At 38.4% G+C, this 24,238-nt stretch overlaps 1 protein-coding gene across 8 annotated transcripts in view; it reads left to right on the forward strand.

The window, feature by feature from the left end:
* The window catches only part of ZMYND11 (zinc finger MYND-type containing 11), a 107,822-nt gene that overhangs the window by 23,461 nt on the left and 60,123 nt on the right, over positions 1 to 24,238 (forward strand). For all 8 annotated transcript variants that reach the window (XM_080385845.1, XM_080385849.1, XM_080385851.1 and 5 more), the window contains exon 2: positions 22,113 to 22,247. In XM_080385845.1, coding sequence (XP_080241971.1) covers positions 22,132 to 22,247 — 116 coding nt within the window. In that variant the 5' untranslated portion in view covers positions 22,113 to 22,131. The remainder of the gene's footprint in view (positions 1 to 22,112; positions 22,248 to 24,238) is intronic.

Raw genomic sequence — 24,238 nt, forward strand, 5'->3', positions numbered from 1 at the left:
CATCCCTATCATCATGCTGCTTTTTGAGGACAGTGGTGCCCTGTTGTCTCCAGTTAAAGCATTTGGCACTCCCCTGCTTGTGGGGACCTGCCCAAGGAGCGCTCTTCATCTTCTTCGGCCCTGTCCTTGTGAGGCCCCTTCTTCGCCAGGCCCGTCCTTGCATGTTTGCCTTTATGCTCTTGAGTGGTGGTGGTGGGCATCTCAAAACCTCCTCCTCCCCTCTCAGACTGCTTTGGACATGCCAGCTTCTGTCCTGGTGTAATTCAAAACCACCATATGCAATTTCCACTGCTTTCTTAACAGTGCCACCGTGAGAATTGTCACCTTTTGCATTTAAAATGTTGTGAGTACTTCAAGTCTTGAAGAGTTGATAAGCTTTTTAACTAATCCAGAGCTTTGTGTTAATAATTAAAAATATGAGTTGTGCCATTTTTCCTCAGAGCTGAAGGTCACAGTAGGCAGGCATAATGTATTAAGAAAATGTAGTTCATGATTTCCCTTTTCAGGATTCTTTTGCAAAAATTGAAATGTGTATGTTTGTTATTAATACTTGTTTTTTATAAGAGTTTCACTTTCTTTACTCAATAAAAATAAAATGTAAAAACCACAGTAATTTTAATTTTTCCTTACTTAGAAGTGAGGAAAAATGAAATTCCAGGTGGAAACCAATGGACAATATCACAGTGATGAATGTATTTTCACTGGAGGTTTTTATAATTTATGGGAGAGTTAGTTTCTCTTGTCTGGTATGATCTTCAGCTTTTGCATTTAGTGGATAAGCAAGGCATGCAGACACCAGATTTCTAACCTTAGGGAGTGTGCAGCTATCTGGGATGTGAAGGTTTGAACCATGTTGGAATAAATACTTAATTATTTATGCAAGTGGCAGCACTCCAGCAGGGCAGCTGAGCCTGGGCTCCATCAGCTGCTCCGCTGTTGGTGGGGAACACCTCCTTGCCATGAAGGGTGCTGCTGAGGGTTCTGCGAATCCCAGGTAAACCATGTAGTCGAGTGCTTTGGTGAATCACACCTTTATTAGCCAATTTTAACTCAGGTAAATGATTGCAAATAATAACCCAGAGGCTTTACAAATATTTGTTTTGAGTTGTACATCTGTTGGTTATCCTACAGCGATCCATAATGCTTGTACAGAACCCAGGTGCACACTCACAATTGTTAATCGCTTTGCGTTGGGTATTTGGCAATAGGATAATTCAGTTACTAAAATTAAAATTACTTGAGTTTTTTTAAAAAAGACATGATCTTAGCCTGTTTAGCAGAATTGGTACATACTTACATACCCCTGAAATGCAGCCCCAGCTCCCACTGTACGAGGATCCACCTCAAGTAGTGGGTAACTATCAAAACTCCACCTACCTTTCCATCATTTTAGTGAGTCTTCAAAATACGCTTTGTCCTCACTGAAGACAAACCTTGATTATAAAACATTCCCTTGTTAAGTGACTCCTGCCATTCTGTCATATTTTTTTTAATGTAGGGTCAATAATGTTGGTCCAAATTCACCACCTGTAAAGAAAATCTGTCCTGGTGGTGTGTTTAGCTTGGCATTGCTTATACAGAATACTTGTGTGCAAACACAGCAGATATGTTTTTTAATTTTTTGTTAGTGTGCAGTACTTCAGAGAGTTCCCTTGTATCGTTTCAGGTATCACTTAGTCATAAAAGACCTCTTTGAATATACATTGTGGGAGCCTTAGAAGAGTGTTAATTGTGTTCTGCTGCAGTGGTAGCCAGAAGGTCAGGATCTAAAATTAATATATTTCTGAATAATTCCAATTTTGTAGCAAGGTTGATTTTTCATGGTTACTACTCCAAGTATCATGCTAATTTATGGCTAATATATTACATATTTTTCCTGTAAAAAGAAGGATGGCCGTTCCCTTCTCCTCACAGATACAGGCATGCTATCAAAACATTTCTACATTAGAAATAATTAAATGCATTGGTAGAATCTTGGACTTACCTCAGATGTGTGCAGAAACGCCATAAAATTAAGAAAAACTTTCTTTTGAAAGGAATCTATGAGGGATTTTTAGGTAAGATTCATTAATTTTTATTGATAATATATGCATCTGAAATCATTCTGAAAGAATGTTTTCTAAATAATATATTTATTTAAGGAAGATGTGTATTAGCTGAGTTTCGGTCCATTTTTATTCCTTTTTGGAGAACAGCCGAGTATAATTATCTTTAGATTAATCAGTTTTTGAAGTCTTTTCCAATGACAAGTATAGAGAGGATTAACAGAGAGATTACCAAAGCATTAAGATTTTTTTTCTGGTTGTTTTTAAGAAGGAATCCTTGCCTTAAGTCATTTACAAAATGATTTCCTTGTAAGAAACTGTCGAACAAACAAAAAAAAATTAAATCACCTGTAGCAGGGGTTTTGTGTCCTAGGGCTTGGAAGAGATGTACAAGTAGTGAGGATCTATTTTGGTCACGCATCTTCTTTTCTAACTCTTTCATTCCTTGTTACATGGTAAGGCAGAGTTGTCTTTTTCTTTTCCAATTACAAATGTTGAAATTCCTTTCCTCTGGCTTTTCTTCTGTGAGATGAGCAGCAATAAAGGAGAGGAATAACATCCCTTCTCACATCCTCTGCTACCATTTTTTACTGGGGAATGGTTTTGGGTTTGTTGTGCTCATTTTTCATGGGTATTAACTTGCTCCATATTGTTTTCTAGTTTGACCTTTATTTTATGTTTTGCTTTGGGTTTCATCAGAGTGATGATACAATCTAAATGCAGTTCTGTAAGGTAATTTTAATTGAATGTTTGAGTAACTCTATGTGCCTCTGTAATGTATGAAATTAACTTGATCTGGAGCTTGGAAAGGCTGTCCCATGTATGATTTCATAATTAAAAAAATAAATGAATGTAATGTTTTATTGAATAGATCTCAGATCATTTGCTTTTGGCTTTAGGGAACCTAAGTGCAGCCACAGCCTGATTCCTGCTGCTGGAGGGTTTCTTCCAAGCATCCTGTTATGTCAAAAAATTATATGTGACATAGTTCCAGCTCTGGGAGTTACAAACTAACCTTCTATAGGAATATGCTTTTGAGTAATGATTACTTCTTTTTGTTGCCTGCCTACAGTAGTCCTGGTTTAGTGCTGGACTGTATCGCATCAGACAAGTTTATGTGGGTATCGTTAAGTAGCTCTGTAATAGTATCTCCATTACTTTCATGCCTTCAGGGTTTCTTGTCTGGGTTGTTGGTTTTTTTCTGTTTTTCAAATTTTTTGGAGAGGCCGAAGAATGAAAGAGTTGAGAATGGCTTAGACCATGCTCTAGGTTGAGAAGAGTTACACTAACTTAATAACACAGTGTACAGGTGTGATCTGTTCACTGCTGTTCTCCTTGTTCTTCTGGTACCTCTGTATTGGTACATGTTCCAGTATGGAGGCTGTTCAGTGGGACTGGTTTTAATTTGTCTTTATTTGCTTAACAGAAGTAAGTTCTGCTTATCTAAGTCAATTCTGCTGGCATGCTTGCATCCATAGTTGCATGTGTATAAGAAGGCACAAGCTTGCCATTTTCATTCTACTTCCAAAGTGGCAAAAGTTTCTATTACAGACCAGTTTTTATTATAGCTATCCAACAGTCATACCCTTCTTATATCAGCAAAATACCACCCACTAAATGAAACGGCATATTCAAGCATACCTATGTACATGTGCTTCCTAAAACCCATAAAGGCAGAAACAAAGAGCAATCAGTCATTTGAGACATCAGCCAAAGCTGATTTTTTTCAAACGTCCACTGGACTTTGTTTTGGGACATAGCTGATCGTAAGTGCGAGCCTTAGCTCTTGTCTGTAACTCATTGCTCGTGACAAGTGGAAGAGGAAGGGAACGGCTTTAGGTGAGGTTTGCCCATGGGTCTGGCCAAAACCTAGATAGAGCCAGCCGAGATGGTTAGTGAAAGGCTATATTTGAGCAGGATCATAAACCTTGAAAAGGCAGCCATAAATCATAATTAAGGTTTTTTGTTTCCTCAGAGATGGAGACTGAAACTGTTTACCAAAGGCCATTTTTTTGTCTTTGGAAAGATGTTTAGGAAACTTGAACCGGGGTTTATTAAGCATATCTGTGGGAGACAAAAGAGGGAATTGTTGGTCTCCAGGCAGCAAGTGGCATTGACGGGCTGACTGGTGTGGTCAGAAAGGATATTTAATTTCAAAGGATAAACTACAGGATTCATTTTTTCTTTTTTATCTGAAGTCAAGCTTATCTGGTTTATGCCTTATCTAATTTAACTTGTGAGAACTGTAAATTCAGCTATGTTAAGCAAACTATTTTGTTTAAATTCCATTTTCTCTTTGTTTTAATAAATCTTGGTTTCGTTAGGATTACTGTTGTGTGGGTAATCCAATACAGATGTCTTGAAAGAGTAAAGAAAAACCTATAACTCTTAAGGAGAGTCGCTGAAGGGGGAAGAAAACAACTCTGGAACTCTCCTTTTCATTCCTCTGTGGTCCTACCGGAGGGGTTTGGATTAAAGTGTTTTATCAGAAAGTCATCTTGCTGCAGTTGAAAACCGTAAGAGAGAGCCCAAAACCTCAAGAAGAGCTAAAGAGTCAATGGTTTCAGCCTATGAAATTTAAATTTTAAATATTTCTAAGTCCTGTAGAGTGTTGGACTACTAAATAGTGTAGAGAGGACTAACAGGTCCTGTCTGTGAGATTGCAGGGAGTAGGCTGGGGGTGTATTCTGTTTTGGAAATGGCATAGAAAAAAAATAGTTTTGAGGTATATAGTATATGTACTATATATGTTTGAGATATACAATAATATGATCAGATTGTGTTGTTTTGCTCAGCTTTTCCAGCTTCATAAAAAAAGATCAAGAAATCAGATGTTTAAGAGGAGCTTGTAGTTTTGTAAGGTATAAATAGTGTTTTCAGATAGCGAGCATTTAGCCTGTAGAATTCACCATGCAGGTCATATAGTTTAATATTGTGGTCCAATTTTCAAACAGGGCTTGATGATATAAAAGCTAATAACAGTGACAGCAAAGCATGCTTAGAGAGGGGTAATCAAATCTTATGATTTAAGACATAAGCGCATTACATGTGAGCATCTAGAAACATCTCATTCCTCTCTGTCACCTGCAAAGCCTTCTGCAATTAGCAAGGTTCATTGTAACTATTTCTAGCATCTAATTTTTTTGAAGTGTTGCTATTAGCAATCGTTAGGGATAGGATACAGTCTTCTGTATGTGGTCGTATCGCGTCAGACCTTGCACAGAATGTTGCCTTGCTTTTCTGTGCTGCTGTGTTGAATGACACTAGCATGGTCTGAAACAAAAGAACCTGGTGATGTGGTGGTGCTGCTAGCTGCAAAAGCACAAAATTGCCTGATCCACCATCAAATAGAATGGTTTTTACATGTTACTTTGGGATTTAATTCAACTCTTTTTTAAATCAGGTGTTATAGTTCATGCAAAAAAACCCACAAAACCCTGCATGCATAAGCAGTAGTAAGGTACAAACTGAATACATGGGAATAGGTGATTTCCTCTGAAATAAAAATAAATGGAAGTGTATTTTATATCTGATTTTTACTTTTTTTAAAAAAATTTCTGAAGTCTGTTCTAAATAACAACTGCTGAAGTTAAATTATTTTATTTAAAATGCAAAATGAGGGTATTTACAGAGTTGAATTGTGAGTTCCCCCTTTCTAAATAAAACCTATAGGAAGTGACCTTGATACTGTTTATTTAGCAAATTAGGGAAGAGTAACATATTTTAACAGGTAGAAGAACATGCTATTAATCCTTAATAAATCACAGAAAGAGATAAAGATGGCTTCCGAGGCTGATGGTTTGAATTCTAGTGTCAGATGAATCCTAAATGTTTTGAACTGCTTTTCCAGCAACCTCTGTAGAGAGGAATCCTTGAAGGGACTGGGGTATCGCCTGTGAGCAGGGTGGCTCCTCGGTGGGCTGCTTACTGGCCCATGGGATGTAGCTGCACATACAGCTTCTCCGGGAAGGGAAGTTGTACCTGTGGTTCCAACATTTTTCTTATTCTACATTCTATTTTATAACTTTGTGTGAAGTTCATAAAAGTCAAGGTCCAATTGAAGGAACCCTCGTGAATAAAGGGAGGTGTTTATTTTAAATTGTTGTAGACAGAGGACATCAGGATTGAGAATTTCCACTACTTACATGATTGCAGGTTCTTTTTACAGCTGTTTGGAGGTAGTTGCAGGCAGCACATATAGAAATCAAACTCAGACGAACCAAATACATTTGCTTAGCTGCATGCTAATAATATCAGGAGGGTGAGATAATGGTTCCAGTAGGGATAACATATAGAGGACAAAGGCCACAAAGTTATAAAAAGGGATGAGAAATTTGTACTTTACCTTAAATGAAGGTACTACTGATTTGAAATAAACAGCCTTGTGACCTAGGAGTCAAAGTTAGTGAAAGTTAGCCTCCTGAAATTACTAAGGATATTAATTTTCTTAGCTCAGTTTCTACTTGATCAAGGTATTGTTGTGAAACACAAGAAAATTCTATGGTTACGCTTTAGCAGTTTCATTTTGTCTGGCTAGATAGCCACATTTATAAAAATTACACTTCTTGTAAGAAAAATGAAAAAACGTCTTACACTGCAATTTTTTCCTTAATTAAAAACTCAATCTGTCAAGAAAAAAATAATTGAAAATATACATTATTCACATTGAAAATTAGAATGTATATCAGGCAGTTCCGTTAATCAGCCAATTTTTAGAATTGCAATGATGTAACTAGGGTTATAATTGAAATTTATCTGATTATTTTTTATTTTTGAGGGGAAAATGCAGTTATTTAAGCCTTTCTCAATGAAAAACACAACTACATTTATTTTTTTTTACTTTAAACAGATGGGATAAATAAGATCTCTTCAGTTATTCAAAGAGGTCCATATGGAAACTGAAAACATATTGATGACATTTTTCATCCAAAAAAGGCAAAGTAGCAGAAAAAGTCAATAATATGGTGGCTAGAGCCCTCAGCTGAGATCTAAGAAAGTCATTTTCAAGCAGGACTTTAGACTGGGTAAGTGTAGGCGTTAGTTAAAAAAGACGGCCTGAGTGGGGGGGTGTGATTTAAGTCCAGCCACCTGAACCAGTCATCCTGTTCTCACTTTATCTTCCGTGGAGAGAAATGGTTAATTTTAGGCCTTAATTCATCTGACCTATTTGCGATGTCTGCGTCACAACAAGATGAATTGTTGCACTGAGTAGATCATGTCAAGTGTGAAGGGAGCGTAGAGTGATTAGCTCAGAAATAGATGTCTGCATTTAATCCGTTTTTTCCAATCTCTCTGTGATGTTGGAGGTTACATTAACAAAATAACACTCACTGTAGGACACTGGCTATATGGCTGGAACTTCTACAGGGTTCACCTATGGTGCCAGATACTCCAGATGAGGTGAAGGGATCTAAGATGCATTCCCACACACGTCACTTAGAACTGGTGTGTTTCCACAAACCATCTTGGTACCAATAGAACAACATTTTTTGAAGTAGAGAGCTTTTATTAAAAAGATTTTCAGCTCTATATTCATTTTTACTCTAGTGTGACTACTTCACTAAAAGGATCATAAAACAGTTGGACTAGGAGGAGAGTACACAAGCATGCAGCAGCCTTGCCAAAAGTAGAATAAACATTTCTTGATTTGGGGAGATGAAGTTTCAAATGTCCTCCTCTGAGCAACCATGCTATGGAAAGAATATCAGTTTGTTTGTCAGCGTTATTTCCTGTTCTCGAGTTGCTTAATATGCTCTCATTTTTGCAACACAGCACATAGGGAAAAGAGTTCTTGGTCTAGTGGGTCTACTCTTTCTTTACACCAGAAATCCACTCTTTTGAGAAAACTAAAACCCCAACAAACACGCAGTTACAGGTTGAAAACGCCTAGCTAAACGTTGCAGCAGGTTGAGGTAAAAAATGGTTTCTGTCTGTGAAGGAGGTTTGCGTGTTTCCTTGTTTCCTGCTCTAGCAGGAGACATTGCTCTGCAAAAGGGGGTTTTAATGAAGCTTGTGCTTTTTCCTTTGAAAACCAGATTTTCAGCCTTCCCAGCACATTTTGGGGGTAAATAGCTGCTTTCTTCTCCGAACAGGTTAGGTAACTTTTGTCGGCCACATTTTTTTTCCCAAGTAATTATACTTTAGGGGCCCTGTGTTACAACTTCTGCCTTGAATTGTTTTTATAGAGCAATGGGCAGCGCTGCTGAATGTGGTTTCTTGGTGCTTTCCATTCTCCGTTCTCTTCTCAAGTGCTTATGCTTTTGTTAAATGCTGCCTGTTTGGCAGTTGCCTACTGTAAACAAATGTTATACATTGTCATGTGTTGGACTTTTTTTGCCTAATACTGAATATATTTTCCTGTGTGAAACTGCTAGGGAGAAAATACTGTGGTTGTTTAACCTGTATGAAATAGTTGAAAGACTATTTGTAATGTGATCATTAAGTATATTCAAACCAGGCAGCACAAAGAAGAGGAAGAGAAATGGAAGTGCAAATGTAACTGCCTTTTTTTTTTTTTCCCCCCCTTTTCATTCTCTCATGGTATTATGTAGATCCCCAGCCAGATGGCTACTGGCTATAAGCTTTGTGTGGACTCACAGGATTTTAACTCCTCTGTTGGTTTCCCATCTGTCATAAACCTTGAAGCTGCAATCCAGAGACTGACATGAATGTCTGTGTCTTCTTTAGCACACTGAAACAGTTGTGCTTGAAGGCTGGGGAAGGAGCACAAACCCTAACCAAGGCAGGACAGTGTCTGGTTTAACAGCCATGCTGCTTGACTGAGGAGTAAAATTTCTTGTGGTCACTTTAAATTAGAGCTTTGAACCATGGGTGACCACTGTGGTGGCAGCAGCAGCAGACAAACACTGCCTGAAAGACTCCCCAAAAGGAGGGGTTTTTTTTCTGTTTTTGGAGCTCAGCGGAGACTGTAAACCTAAAATTGGGTTTGGTAGGAAATCTCACATCTAAAAATAAAATAGCAGACTATCTTCAACAGAAAGAAGGTGGTAAAAGTCAGAATCTCTCAACACTGGAAGAATAGATGTGAAAGCTAAAAACAATACTGTGTTCTTTCATCACTTTAAAAATGACCAATTCGGGATTCCCGGCGTTTTTTGTTCAGCATATGTCATCACTTGGACAGACACATTCTATTTCTGGTAATGGAGGTGAAAACAGTGAAAAACATCTCGGATTTCATGGTATAGGGTAGAACAAAGAGATGATCACTTCAACTGTGGGCACCCACCGAGGCCTCAGCATCACTGAAACAAAGAAACCTAGGTCCTCAAAGTGAAAGAAGCTCTTACAGTCTTGCTTTATGTCATGTCATACTCAAGAAAGCTAAACAAAAAATGAAATTAAACCTTTATGAAACAGGCATGAACAAGTAAAATAGAAATAGAGGCTGAGCACATTCTAAACAGTTTTAGAATTAATTTTAGCATGTAAGTGTATCAAAAACTTCTGTGTGTAAGCCTTTAAGGAAGTCACTACTATGATCAAGTCTTCCCAAATTTAGACATAGTTTTCTTTACTAATGGATTTGACTATGTGAGAATAAAAGTACACCTCTGTGAGAAAATAACCACTTTCCTAAGGAGCAGCTGTCTGAAATCAAGCAGTCTGGTAATCCAGCTTCAAAAACTCTGTCATGAACAAATTAACCTCTCCGTTCCCACTTTGGGTTTGGTTCTGTAGGACAGGGAGCAGCTTAAGAGGATGATGAAGTGTCAGGTTGTGTTTCAGATGTTTTCTATAGTGCTTGGTGAAGTAGCCTGGAGTTAAAATGCCCCATTTAGCATCAGGCATCACAACTGGAGTTGTTGCAGGCAGGTGCTTCAGCAGCACAGTCGACTGCAGGTCTTCTGCCTTCAGCCACGTGACAAAATAAAATACTGATTGGAAAGACTGCCAGAACTCTAGCATTTAATTTTGTCTATTTCCTGCAGAATATTATATTGTAAATCCAAGCTTCAAGTCACATGCCCTTTCTTGTAACACCATAATGTTATGATACTCTTGCAGTTCATTTTCTTTGGGTTAGGCAGAAAGTTTTTCACAGAAATCACAACAGGAGGCTATATTTTGTGAATGACATTTTCTGAAATTTATGTTAGATTCATGGTAGGATTAGTTAATTTTCCTGGGCTTTAACTTCTGTTGGTAGCCACAGCGATGGCATACTATTCACTTATGTCCTGCATTTTCATGAATTTCCTTCACCCTGTAGGGCTAAGTCTCTGTGTCAGAGCTTTGGCTTATTCATCCGCACTCAGGTTGAAAGAGTAAAACAAAAACCCCGCCAAACATTGGCAGTAGAAAACTGAAATAATCTGTAAAATGAAGTCCTACTTCTGCTGACAGAATTATTAATCCTGTGTTTCTGTGTCTGAAGGAAATGTCTGAGGAGAGAACAGTATGGTCCTGTTGCCTTTAATAAACCTCAGCCCTAGATAATGATACAGCAGGAAGAGCTCTTGAGTGTTCAGGAAGTAATTTCCTCCCTAAAGGGCCTTTGCATTCTGCTCTATGTCATCACCATCATCATCAGTGCTTGAAGAAATAGGTTTCAGAGGCACCTGCGAGAGGAGAAGCAGAACATCATTTTGCAAGTGAGAAGTATCATAGTCTCACAGAGCAGCAGAGGGCCCTTTTGTCTCTCTGACCTGTAGTTCTGGCATATGCCATGGACATGCATATAACAGCAAACTGTTGGTCAAAGAGCAGATATAAAATGCAAGTATCATCCTGATGTGAGGTGGATAGTATCAAAAAGGTGTGTAATTCAGTTGACCCACAACTGGTCCTGGAAAAGCCTTGAGAAGAATTCTCTACGTTAAAAAGTAAGACATGTTGTAAGTTGGCTTCAGGTAAGAGATGAGAAGTAAGAGTTGGAAGCACCTGAAAGTAGTAGAAAGTGTATCAAAAGAGATCACGCTAGAGTTCCCACCAAGATACCGGAAAGAAACAGCTCAACAAATTTGAGACTGCAGTCTGAGGTAGCATGCATGGTATTGGGAAAAATTCTATGCCAGAAAAGCTCATTTGCCAACCTTCTCCACACCATTAGCCACACCAAAAGCTGGTTAGAAAAATAAGTGGTATATTCCTCCTGTTCTTGCTCCCATCTATTTTAAACAACTTCTAGGAAGGAAATGCTACTCTGCAATGATAAGGTAAAAGTTTTCTTGATGTCAGTTGTTACGGGGTTTGCTGCAAAACAGGTGTTATCTGAAGTAATGGCAACATATTGTCATTACCCGACCAGTTTCTTTGGAAGATCTTTATTTCTTTGAATATTTTTTTTTTTGCTTTTAAAGTTTCTCTTTATAAAGTTTGTCATTTTGAAACTTAGTTTTTATCATTTTTCCACATTTCATTTATCAATTTTTGCAGCAAAGATAAAAAGAAAAGGATCATGATTATACACAGCTGTTTTCCACGTAAGGATTTGTTTAGTTATGAATGCAGTTGTTTATCACTGTGCATTGGTTTTCATGAAAAATGCTGTTCTCACATGTCTCTAAATTGTCCTGTAGGCAAGCTTTGTCCTTGTCCAGGCATGAACATTCTGGGGGGAGATCTGAGGGCACTCTGAAGTAAGAAAGTGCAAACAAAATAAACTACCTGCTTTTTCACATAAAAAAAATATGAAATGTCAATGCAAAAAAAAAAAAAATCAGAATTAACTTTTGAAGTGGATAGAGATTAAAGCTTCACTAAGGAGTGATGATAGACTTGGTTTGGGGCAGGAGGAGAGGAAAGCTTTATTGGAATGTGTATAATTGGTGAGTTTGGGTACTGCCTATGAAGAGAGAGAGCATATGCTCCAAATACACTTCAGAGTGTACTTTTAAGCCAGATGTCTGTGCCCAACCTAGGAAATACATTCTCTAAGAAAAAGAGAGCAGAAAACCAAGCAAGGTGAGGACCTGGGGAAAGGCTTCCAGTTCTACAGTATAGTATTCTTTTTGTTGCTCTTGTTTTGATGAACTGTCTCAGTTCTGAGATGAACAGCTGGGGGATGTTGCATGAAACTTTCAGGTCCATTATTTCTGATATTAGCCTTGAATTTCAGAAGCAGCATCTAAAGCTCAGATTTTACAATTTGATCCTCTCCCTGCCTTAATGTTTCTTTTGATTTAATGCTGTAAAAGCCTGTAAGCTTTGGCAGTGTTTATCTTTGGCTCGTCTTACCTGCATTACAGATCAATGCATTTTAACTTGTAAATTCTGAGCGTACTTCAGGAGGTTTCCAAGGGTAAGCCCAGACATTTTGGACTTGAAGGAGCTTCAGTTTGGAAACTTTAGTTGGTTCAGAATCGCACTTGTTTTCTGTATATAGTATCAGCTTTCCCCGAGATAACTGTTGACAAGGGAGTCTCCTCTGGGCTAACATTGATCATGGCCTGACTTCTGGAGAAAAGTGGTCATGCCTGCATAACACACTGACTGTCAAATAATTCAGTATCTGAGCTGTTTCCGAAGTTGTGTAGTTGTACTTTTATTATAGAGAGGGAGAGGCCGACAAATAGCTTTGAAAGAAACAAGTTCAGGCAGCCTTTGTTTTTGTTAAGGAGCAACAAAAATTGATTCAGCTGCCTTTTGTCAATAAAAATGCAGCCTGGTGGAGGAATATTTTTTACCAACGTGTAAGGTTTAAGTCCTGTGGCTCGCAGCAGAATCACAGTTTGTACTTTAAAGATACTGTCAATTGTGTGCAGTTCAGAGAAAGAGAAGAACCAGCAATTTGGAATCTCACGTTACACTGCAAAAAGTCAACATCAACTTATTTTACCATATAGCTTACATAATCTCCAGTGAATTTACATTTTTTCATGATTTAGTGCTTTTCCATACATTCCTAATTCTTTGACTTGGAAAATCTCTCTCTCTCTCTCATTGTTTAGTGTGAAACTGACTTTATGCGGAATTACATTCCCTGCTAATATACCATGAAAAATCATTTATTTATGTCATCATACCTTATTTATTATACCTTACTTACAGATGAAGAAATGTGTTGCATCAGTTCAGTTGGGGCTTACAGAATAACCCAAGCTCCTTCAATTTCAGAAAGGAAGATGATCAAAAGCTTGCTTTTGTAGAAAAAGCTACTCTTCTCATTGACATTTCTTAGTAGTTTCTAAGATGTCTTCTACCTCTCACTTTTATTAGAGAGAGCTGCAGAATCGAAGTGGCGTCTATTTATCATACAAACCGAATTTCCAGCCCTTACCGTCAGCCTTTTTTGGCCATGATTTTTACCCTTTTACGACTGAGTGAGCATTGGAGCCTGTCAGGATGCATAGCTGCATTAATCATCTCTGCTCCCTACAGCCAAGCAAGTGGACAGGAAGCATCTATTTACTAAGGGCTTGTCTACATGGGAAATAGCTCAGACTGCTCATTAGGCATTAACTCCTTCCATGAATTCTCCTCGAGGATCTTCCTGAGGTTTAGGTTTAGACTGCTTTGGAAAATACAGAATTTGGTAGTGGGATGTAGTTAAACCACAGAAAGCCTGTATAAGTGTTCAGCATGGGTTCAGAACATGATCCTGTCTCCACGTGTCACTTGATCTTCTGTAACTGACCCTCTTCATGCTCTTGGTCTATGGCAAATAGAAGGTAAAACATGTTGGTTCAAGCCTCTTACATCAAAGCATGTGTGTGTAACTTTCTTGTGTGTCTGTGTATCTGTGCATTCATACAGGGGAGCCAGAGCATCGCTGATGGCAATTTGGGTGCTAGTATTATTTGTGCTAATTCCTCAAGTAAACAAATCTGGTGAGAACTTATTATTTTTCAGTGATGACAGGGGACAAGAAGTGTGTAGGATGATCTTTTATACCTCATATGAGCCATCTATTATTTAGTGATGTTGAAATTAGTTATGTTGGACTGTCTTTTGTATAGAAGATTTTTTGAACAAAGATGAGTAGTCTTCTAGAGATGAACTTAAAGGCTGTTTAATACTAGTGTATCATCATCCTGGAAATAAGGGGCTTTGTTACTATGGCAGCTAAAGCTTATCTTCATGAGAAACTTGCATCACTCTACAAGAACTGTATTTGTTAAAGCAGTTCATACTAGTGCAAGCTCCATTGTGGAAACCTCTTCAGTGTAGCTTAATTTCATTAACTAAGCCTTAGCCAAACCACACTAAATTGTTTTTTAATTGAAATTCCATTCATTTAGAAGTCTGCTAAATGCATTAATGGTTTATGCATTTTCAGTGGTGCTATAGAATAGAATAGAATTAGAAATGGAATAGAATACAATATTTTAGTTGGAAGGACCTACAACAATCATCTAGTCCAACTGCCTGACCAATGCAGGCCTAACCAAAAGTTAAAGTGTGTTCTTAAGGGCATTGTCCAAATATCTCTTAAACACTGACAGGCTCAGGGCATCAACCACCCCTTTAGGAAGCCTGTTCCAGTGTTTGACCACCCCCTCGGTAAAGAAATGCTTCCTAATGTCCAGCCTAAACATCCCCGGTGCAGCTTTGAACCATTTTTTTCGTCTGTAAACAAAAACTTGTGTGGGTGTTTATGTTCCTATGTAACTTAATTTTGTTACTAGCTATAAAAATATATATATTCTCCATGTATTTAATAGCTATTAAAGGTTGAAATATTAAGGAACATACTGCTTATTTTAAAAGATTAACGTGGAACCTGTACACATGAAAAACTGTATTGAGACAAATCTTTAGCAGAAAATACATTATGTGGTTCAGCTTATCTAGGCCTATTACCGGAAGTAAAACATGATGGCCATTACCGAAAAAAATATAGTCAACTGAAAGAAGTTGGTGTAGCTACATTGCTACATAACAGATTTGGCTCTTTGCTTTCAGCCCTTTCACCTATATTACATTCTTTGGCAGCTGTGTTCTCTTCTCCAAACTTACTTTGCTAGATACAGTTCTATTCAGGAATTTCTGCCAGATGGGAAGAGAGGATAGTTTCCTTCCAATTTTTAGGATGACACTTGCTATTGTCTGTGAAGTTCCAGGCTGGGGTTGGCTGAAGGGGCAGCAGAATATAGGATTACATTGTAGCCGTGTACATATGTTTGTATCAGATAGCAAACAAAACCACTTTGAACGGCCTTGTTTGTGGTGTATGGCGATTATTCTGTCTTTCTCAGCATCTGTTGTTGGTGCTTCATCTTAGGTTTTGTTATATTCCATTTACACTGACTTAAGTTTCCTTAGAAATTCTCATTTGGGGTGATGCCTCAACATTTGTGTCAACTTCTTTCTAGCAGGGTGAGTTAATTAAACAAGAAAGTCCAGGTTTGGTTCCAAAAGAAAAAGAGAGTTTGTTCTACTATTTGTGTACTGATGGTTCAGAATGTCTGCACTTAAAATTCAAGTATCATATGCCTTAGCCTCAGTGAAGGACACTTACTTAATCATTTTGAATGAAATACAATACAAATGAAGTAAATGCAATATAAGGTATTAAAATAGAACTTACACATATGTGTAGTAAAAGTATTCTTGGGGCCTTTAATTCTGTACTGTCCTTGGCTCTGGTTTCAACAGTGGCTCACTGCCATCTTGGAATGGCACAAGGTAATAGCAAGAGCTTTCTTGTATTCTGTGTACTGAAGTTGGAAAAAAATTAAATTGCAGAGTGAAAGAAGCAGAACACTACAGTTTTGTATTCACATAGTCCTGTTTTCTGTCTGTACTGCACTTTATGGAGCTATGCAAAACCTCACCAAAAAGTTGTATGACATGAAGGTTGTAAACCTAGCAATCAGGAAATGCAAAAGGTGGCGTTGTGAGTAACAGCACGATTATGTCAGTTGCACATGTGAAATATTTAGGATAATTATGCTAATAAACATCTCTTTTGAATAGACTGTGTACACCTTAATCTAACAGCGAAATGAAAAGATTTTCATTAGGAATGACACACATTCAACATCCAGAAGTCTCCTGTAGCTTAATAACTTCCAAAATGACAGCATTACAGCATGAACTAATCTCTTCATACAAAGAGGCACACTGAAGAATTTGGTGACTTTTATTAATTTATAGTCTAATTTTCTGAGTTTAGTTTAATTAGCAAAGAAGTTTTTCTTTTTTCATCCACAAGCCTTCGTTATATTTTTCAGCTTCACGAACATCATTGGACACCTCCCTAAGATTTTCCTTGTGAGGATGTGGAAGAGCAGTCAGCAGTTGAAAGTTTACTGCAAAACCCTGGAAAGTCAGCAGAAAGGCATTTGTTGATTTTAATGGATTTGGATTAAGTCCAGAATAAATATCTAATGATACCAAAACCACTTGCTTTTTCTTAAACATTTGAAAATGACTTTGTATGCAAAATCTTTATTTCTAATAACCTATGCTCTTGCAAAAGAGGGTCTCCTGCTACCAGGTGCCCAGCTAATCCTGAATTATGCTCTTAGTATTGCACACTCAGGAAGACAAGTGAATGGTAAGCAAAATGTGGAATTACTCTTGCCAAAAGCTTTGTCCTCATCCTAGCAGCTACTCCCCACACTTTTGGATCACTATATGTAGAAAGCAGATCTGAAGTTAAACTTTCTCTTGTTTTTCTCCCCACACATGACCTCCGCTGCTGCTCAGTCAAAACATGTTAATGTGCACCTTCCATGTGTAAAAATAGGATGGTTACCACTTCTGCTCTCAGTTGTCCTAGAAGGAAAGAGTTTACCTTTCCACTAAACTGGTGATGAAAGATATGTTTTAACAGCAGTTTAAATTGTAAACTATGAACTTGCAGAATTTCAGAGTACAACAACGACTTTGTATAAAGTCCAGGGACCCAAACTCTACATTAACTTGCAAACCTGTAATCTGGATTTTAATAGGAGACTCCTATTTAATACAAGAACAAAGCATTAAACATTTGGAACTACTTGTACTTCTGATACATACAGGTTTTATGCTTACTATAAAAAGTTACACTTTAAGAAGTACTAGACCCCATATTATAATGTGCATATAAATATGAAGTTCAGTCTGTGTCCAGGCTTCCTAGCTGCCCAAACTCAGCCAGTCCCACAGCATGAAAGCCACAAAAACTAGGACTGAGCCTGGCTTCTTCCTCCTGTTGAGCCTGAATTCTCTTCACTGTGTGGTGTGGAAGAAATAATAACAAGCCCCCATACTGCTGAAAGTCAGAAAGTAGCTGCTGAGCAGTGGCAAGGATCAACTCCTTAAACTGTCTTTCTATTGCAATTAACTGCATACCAAATCTCAGCCAAATGGTGGCTAATAGCAGGGATGAAGTTTAACCTGTTTGACTTTGCATTGAAAGGGACGAGCGCCACAGGTAACTTCACTTACAGCAAAGTACAAACAGAAGATTTAACAAGCTACTACTTGTCAGCTCTTAATTAGCAGCTCCCATCAGAGCAGCAGCACCCAACTGTAATACCGTCTGCTGCAGTGCAAAGTCCAATTCATTAGTTAAATTTTCAGAAGCATCATATTTTGCTTGGACGATGGTATTCAACAGCTAAAGCATGGCAAGATTTGACTACCTTTCAGTTGTTTCTGTCTGTAGGGAGAGTTTCTAGCTAGATTGGATGCAAGCAGCAGGTCAGGAGGTTCATTGGGCTAAATCCCTAGACATGCTTCAAGGTGATTTTTGTTTATTTTGACTTGCAGTGCAAATTTCCACTTCCATTTCAACTACTGTTGCAACAGACAGCTGTACAGCATTTGATTTGGCCAAGCCCATGTCTAACAACTACTAGCCTTGCTGTTTTGACAGTGAGTCTGGTTTGCCACTGCTGTAAGGTCGCCACCGCATGGCAATGCACACTTTGCTGTGGGCTTTGAGAAGATAAGCCATGCTGTGTGTATTCACAAGATAAAGCACAGTTTGTTGAGCTTGGTTGTAAGAAATGTGGGTGACGTTTAGCTCTTAAGGAAAGTTGTGTACAAGAGAGTGGTATACTTCTCAGAATGTTGTATGTAGGACAGTCGAGAGGGATTTAAAATACGAAATCTTGTAAAACCTGACTCAGATTGCACTGAGGAACAGTTAGAGTTGAAAATTGAGAAGGTAAATTATTTGCTTTGGCCCCTGCACGAGTGAGCGTGTGATGGAAGTGTGTGAGCTGGCATGTCAGCCACACAAAACTTCCTTTGTTAGGAGAATCCTTGTAAACTCTGGGTCCCGTGGATGTCTACAAAACCTAAGACATATCCTGATGATATAAATTCTTAGATTTTTAGCCATCTTTTGTTTGCCAGCCTTTCTCCAAGAAGCTGTATCCTGCCATAAACTTGCTAGCAGTGACAGAAATGGCATGAAGCAAATAATTTTGAATGGACGGGGGATACCATAGTTAAACAAGCATGATGGCCAGCACATCATGTGCAGGAAATTAATGTTTACTTCAGTTTTCAGTTTTTCTTTCCAGGATATTGAAATGAATGCTATAATGGAAGAGGGGAGTGAAAAACATCTTCAAGTGTTTATATGTAAATGTACATTTCAGTGTTGTGGTTTTAAAGAGTCTCTGGAGTTCAAACTTCTTTAAAATGCTGCATGGATGAATCAGCCTCTTTTGGTATTTTACCTCTCAGCCATAGATTCTTACACATGCTGACTCTCACTGGATGTTTATGCTTGTTCTCTTGTGTGTGCACGCACCCACACATAAGCAAATAATCAGGAGTGATAAATACAGATAAATATGTCTCCCATTAAATTTTGAACTGTTATTTTCATTAAAAAGTTGTGCATGTTGAAGCACTGGGAACATTTCCTGTTGCTTGGAAGTAGCACTCCAAAGCATTTTATGAACGATTAACAGTCTGATACAAGTTATCTTTAAGATTTCATAATAATACAGAAAAATGCTTATATTTTTGCAGGAATGCAGGGAGTAGACGTTTGTGGTTAGTTTTATCATGGAGGAAGAGTGACTGCAATGAACAGCAAGAAATATGCCACAACCTTTTAATCTTTTTCTTTAATGTGAAAAGGCTCTATATTTCATTTACACTACACAATTAAAAGGTGAAAATAATGCTAAAGTGGTCCAGGCTTTGGGTGGAGTGGGGGGAGTATTTTTATATTTTTGGATGTGTGGTATATAAGAACTGCTGTTTCAGTAGTGGAGTGCCAACTCTGTAGTTTAACAAAAGTGCCCTTAAATAGTAAACAAGCAATGAAAATGTATGCTCTTTGAAGGCAGAACACCTAATAAAACTATTTTATCTGACAAAAAAAAAAAAAAAAAGAACAGAACATGTATGATTGGCATGTCCCACATGTGCAAATTCTTCCTGTTTTTATTTCCAGACAAACGAGGAGGAGGCTCAGGCCAGCCTGGTCCCCCAGAGTGACCTCGCCGTAGCGGAAGGGCACCTGGGAGACATGTGCCTGTACTGTGGGTTGGAGTTAGGCCTGGCACAGGGCATAGCAGTGCTGGCGTGCTCCAAGCCCACAGAGTGCCATAAAGATGGGGCAAGGTGGTGGTGGGATGGTTTGTTCCAAAAGCACACTCCAAAGGAAAGGGGGAGCCCACAAGGTCTTTGCAGGGAGAGGCCTTCTTCTGCCCGCTGGCAGCCATCTTGGGTGCAGCTCTGCAACCACAGGGCTTCAGGAACTCCTAACTACAGTGATCCTTCACTCTCCCACTCCTTGTCTCAGACGTGGGCTTTTTCTCGCGCCCTTGAGACAGAAGAGGGAATTCCTTAGACCCAGAGGTCAGCCTTTCCTCGGCTGCGCTGCGGGGCCAAGCTGAGGTGGCAGGTGGGTTCCCTGGGGCCCTGCCCTGTGCTGGCCCTGGCACCCAGGCGTCGCAGGGGTGTGAGAGAAAACCACCTCCTCCCCCCTCCGCCAGGCGCCCTGAGCGCGGCTCTCACATGGGCAGCCATTTTCCAGGCTGCCAAAAAGACCAGTTATTTTTAAAGTGGTTGGGATAGCAGGACCCGCTTCATTTATTACAAAATAAACTGGTCTGTTGTTTCACACTGATATCAGGGTCGAGAAGGATGAGTGTTTGTTTCCTCCTTGATCCTCACATGTGGATGTGATACTGCATAAGAGGCTCCATGTCCAGCCTGTCGACTGTCACATCAGCTAACAATTTTAAAGCAGATATTTTGTAGAAAGCTATAATAAAAAGAATAATTTCACTTTTAGTCAGTTCTGTGTTGGGAAAGGAATTTTATGCTGAGATAGCAGGGCTGTAAAGATTGTCCTTTCTCATGTTAGTGTCTAACCTTTGTGTTTTACAGGTCTATTTTTCTTAACTAAATTCTACAAATAATCATATGTTTGTCTTACAATCAGCAATCAGGAGGTTGGTTTTTTTTGGTTTGTTTTTTTTTTTTTTTTTTTGTAAAGGCTTCATGGTCTGTGAAACGAATGCAGAGGAGCTCACAGGGATGCAGTGTCTTTTTTCCCACTAATCCCAACAGAGACTTTCTCTGAATCATTCTTGGGTGATGCTATCTACTGGCTGCCACTCTTAGCTGTATGTCTGTCATAGTCCCTCTTATCCTTTCCTCAAAAATGCATTCTTGGCCTTTCTTTTCTGTGAGATCCATCCAGTTGTCCTTGCTTCAAAATCCAGTGGGAAGAGATTTCTGAAGCAGAAACGTGAGGTCAATGTGTGACCACACCATGTCTCTGCGAGCACTGCTCTGTTCTGCCCTTCCCTGCTATCTCCAGCAGCCAGAGTGCCTCAAGTGCCTGGATGTGCACATATCACTTCACATCATCTCTTTTTTTCTCCCTCTTTTTTTAAAAAGACGGGCTACATAGTTTCAAGTATAATGCTGTTAAATTGTTTCTTCTCCTTAATAACAGAACATTGCACTTCATTTCATTACACGTGTAGAGTGAGAGAAATACTGGATCTGAAACATGACAGTCCTCCTTGACAAGTACCTGTACATCCCATGGACTTGAAAATTACATTGCTGCAACTGCTACTTGAATCTGGTTTAATTTTTCTGAATTTGAGAGGAGGAACACTTTTAATACTTAAATTTCCATCTTTAACATGGCACAGATGGTGTAATGTTTTTGCATTTTTTATATTATTTTGGGTTACTGAAGTTAATATTCTGCTAGCTACAAATATCTGCGTGCATACCACAGAGTTCGTTTTGAGGACAGAGCTCTAAAATAAATTATAGACCTTGGTAGCAGTCATAAATCAGTCATTTTTTTTTTTCATTGAGAAAGTGGTGGCACTGGAAGAAAGTTATTTAGTGATCAAAATGCATCGTTAAGCTTTTAAAAAGAGATTCTGTGCCTGTAGTAGAGCTGTAGGCGATTTATGGCTTATCTGTACTCATTGCCTCGAGCTTTTGGAAAATTTGTAAACAAAGCCAGATGCTCATTATGTTCCCGTTCAGGGTTGGTTAGATGGGTAAATGCCATCAGAATCACTTTGGTCCTGTTGGGTTTTAGCATGTTACAGGAAATGGAGTTGCTCCAAAATATTTATTTAAATATTTATTGTCCATGAAAATCTACTTATAGTTTCTTCTCATAGAGTGAATTTGGTTTTAATAGTTGTAAATTATAAAAATAGGAAAGTTACACTCTGAGGACTGTGTTGTGTACTAAGTGGTGGGTCCATCTTTTCCTCTGTGTTGGAGTTCATGCTTACACCATGTGATGCAGTAAAGCATCACTCGATGTTTTTAAAGGGTTTTGGGCAATGCAGGAGCCTGTGGAAACATCAGGCTTGGGTAGCTTTTGCTTTTACCAAGTTTTAGGGAACTGAGATGTGAACTATTTGACTTTTCATAACCAGTTTGATAAGTTCAGTCATTTGGTATTGATTTGATAATTTTTACTGGTAGCCTTTTGTCTTCTGTATAGATAATGTGATGTGAAAGGTGTTCTCGTAAACTAGTTTTTGCTTTTTACTGCTCTTTAAGCACAAGAAAACATGCTGCTGTATACAAATTTAATTGCTGTAGGTTAACAGAATATTCCTTGTGATCATATTTATTGCAACATGACCATCATGTAATCCATTTCATAATTCATTATTAACTTTTTGGTGTATTTTTTCTTCTTTTTATCGGCTGCAGCTGACCAAGTAAACAGGTCATGGCACGCTTAACGAAGAGGCGACAGGCAGATACAAAGGCTATCCAGCATCTTTGGGCAGCTATAGAAATAATCCGGAACCAGAAGCAAATTGCTAACATTGACCGTATTACAAAGTAAGTGTTCCATTCCAAAAAAAGTCTTGATGAGGGGGGAAGGTTGATGCTGTTAAAAGCCGTGGGAAACAGAGACAGTAAACATTGTGAGAGACTGTTAAACAGTTACATGCACTTCTGTGTTACTAATTATCTAATTATAAAAGAAAACCAACTTCAAAACTGAGCACCTAAAGATCCTCTAGTGAGGTTTAATCCATTGAATCTGAGATCTTACTGACCCTGTATTTGTTTTGTATAAGCAGCTTTAGGAAATATGCAATATTTATAGTACTTGAACTAAGTTAAGCATGCAAGAGTTGTACTCCATAGCTTGGTCAAAATACAAGTAGATTAACGTTTAAGGAGAAGAGGGCAATAAAATCTGCACATAATCTATTTCTTTAGGAAAATGTGATAGGCCAATGGAGAACTCTTTTCTAGAAGGAAAAAATAAACCTGAAATTGGGTTGTTCAAACAAATAAGAAGCCATATTTGCTAAGATTAGCATAGGACACTATTAAAGAAAACATGAGATGTGGAGTTTGCAATGTGTAAAGTTCTATCTTGAAATACCTTCTAAGATAACTTGGAGTAGCCATTGTAATACCAATTGAGGGAGGTTTTGTGCCTCTCTGCTTTGTTTGCATTTCTAGGCCAACATGTAGGTCGCATTTGTCAAAGTAATCAATATGAATAATTTAAAAGAGCAAAAGTAACCACTTGGCATCTCTTCAGTTGCCAGAACCAATGTGAACTGATAATGAGGCCAGAGACCACTAAAGGGAGAGTTATAAACAGTGCAGGTAACTAAAAGAAAATCATTATAACTTGGTCCACTGGCAGAGTTTGGAAGCTCTGAGGTGGAGGTGACAGGCAAAACTGGCTTCGTAAGTGGAAGACGTAACAGTTCAGGTTCTCCAAACACAGTGAACAGTAAACAGGAGAAAGAAAAAAGATGATGTCCCAAATGAATTAGTGTGTACCTGGCTCCTACAACAAATAAAGATTCACCATTAAACTGAAAAGTACCTTCCCAGAGATAAGAGTTCCAAGTGGGCTTGAGAGGGAGATTGTATTTTAGGGAATTTAGGTTGCACTTGAGTTTCAGAATGCTTTAAAGCATACGTATTCGCATCATGTCTTCAAGGAGACAAGTGCATAAACTAATGCTATACACTTTCCATTTTAACATTTCAAATTACTTGCTCCAGGCCATATATTAGCTGCGTTTTTTTAGCTGTTTATGCTCGTTTTATACGTAATAAAGGGAGACAGGCCCATCTAGCTGGCGATTCATCCCACTCTTGTGAGAGATGCCTATTTTAAGGAAGTTTGAATAACATTTAGCTAGGTAAAGTTAGGTAAGACAAATACTATTGTTACAAACAATGGTTGAGAAAACGAGTAATTAGATGGTAGAAAAAGAAGTACTGCTCTTGGTAACTGAAGGGTAGTTTGATTTTTTTAAAAATAGGCTAGATCCACATTCTATGACTCATCGCTAATCAGAAGAAAAATAAGTGACTAAACAGAGATGCAAGCAGCCCCAGTACTTTGAGAAAGATGTGCAAGGTGTTAGCAGTGAAGAGCAATCTAAAAAGTGCCTGGACACTGTAAATGTTCTACATGCACATCAGTGCTGAATGATGAGCAATGATCTAGTTTCTATTATATGATATTTTTAAGAAGATAACTTTTGACAAGGAAAACATAAAGATATTTGAGTTGCTTTACGGTACTAGTCATTGATGAAGAAACACAGATGACAGTAAATGGGTATGCATGTTACATAACATTCAAAATAAAGCTCTGAAATCATTAGGGCATCAGAATATCTCTTCTTACGAAAACTGAGCAGCTCAGAGATCATTTGGCCAAGTACAAAGATCAATCAGTTTCTGGGCACATGGGCAAATGTATGAATAATAAGAAAGACCAAAACCAAACGGTGGTTCAAAAGTGAAAATTATGAGCCTATGTGCATAGTTGGAGCTGTAGGGAGAATTCT

Source organism: Falco punctatus (assembly GCF_963210335.1).
Source record: "Falco punctatus genome assembly, chromosome: 4".
NCBI classification, from domain to species: domain Eukaryota; kingdom Metazoa; phylum Chordata; class Aves; order Falconiformes; family Falconidae; genus Falco; species Falco punctatus.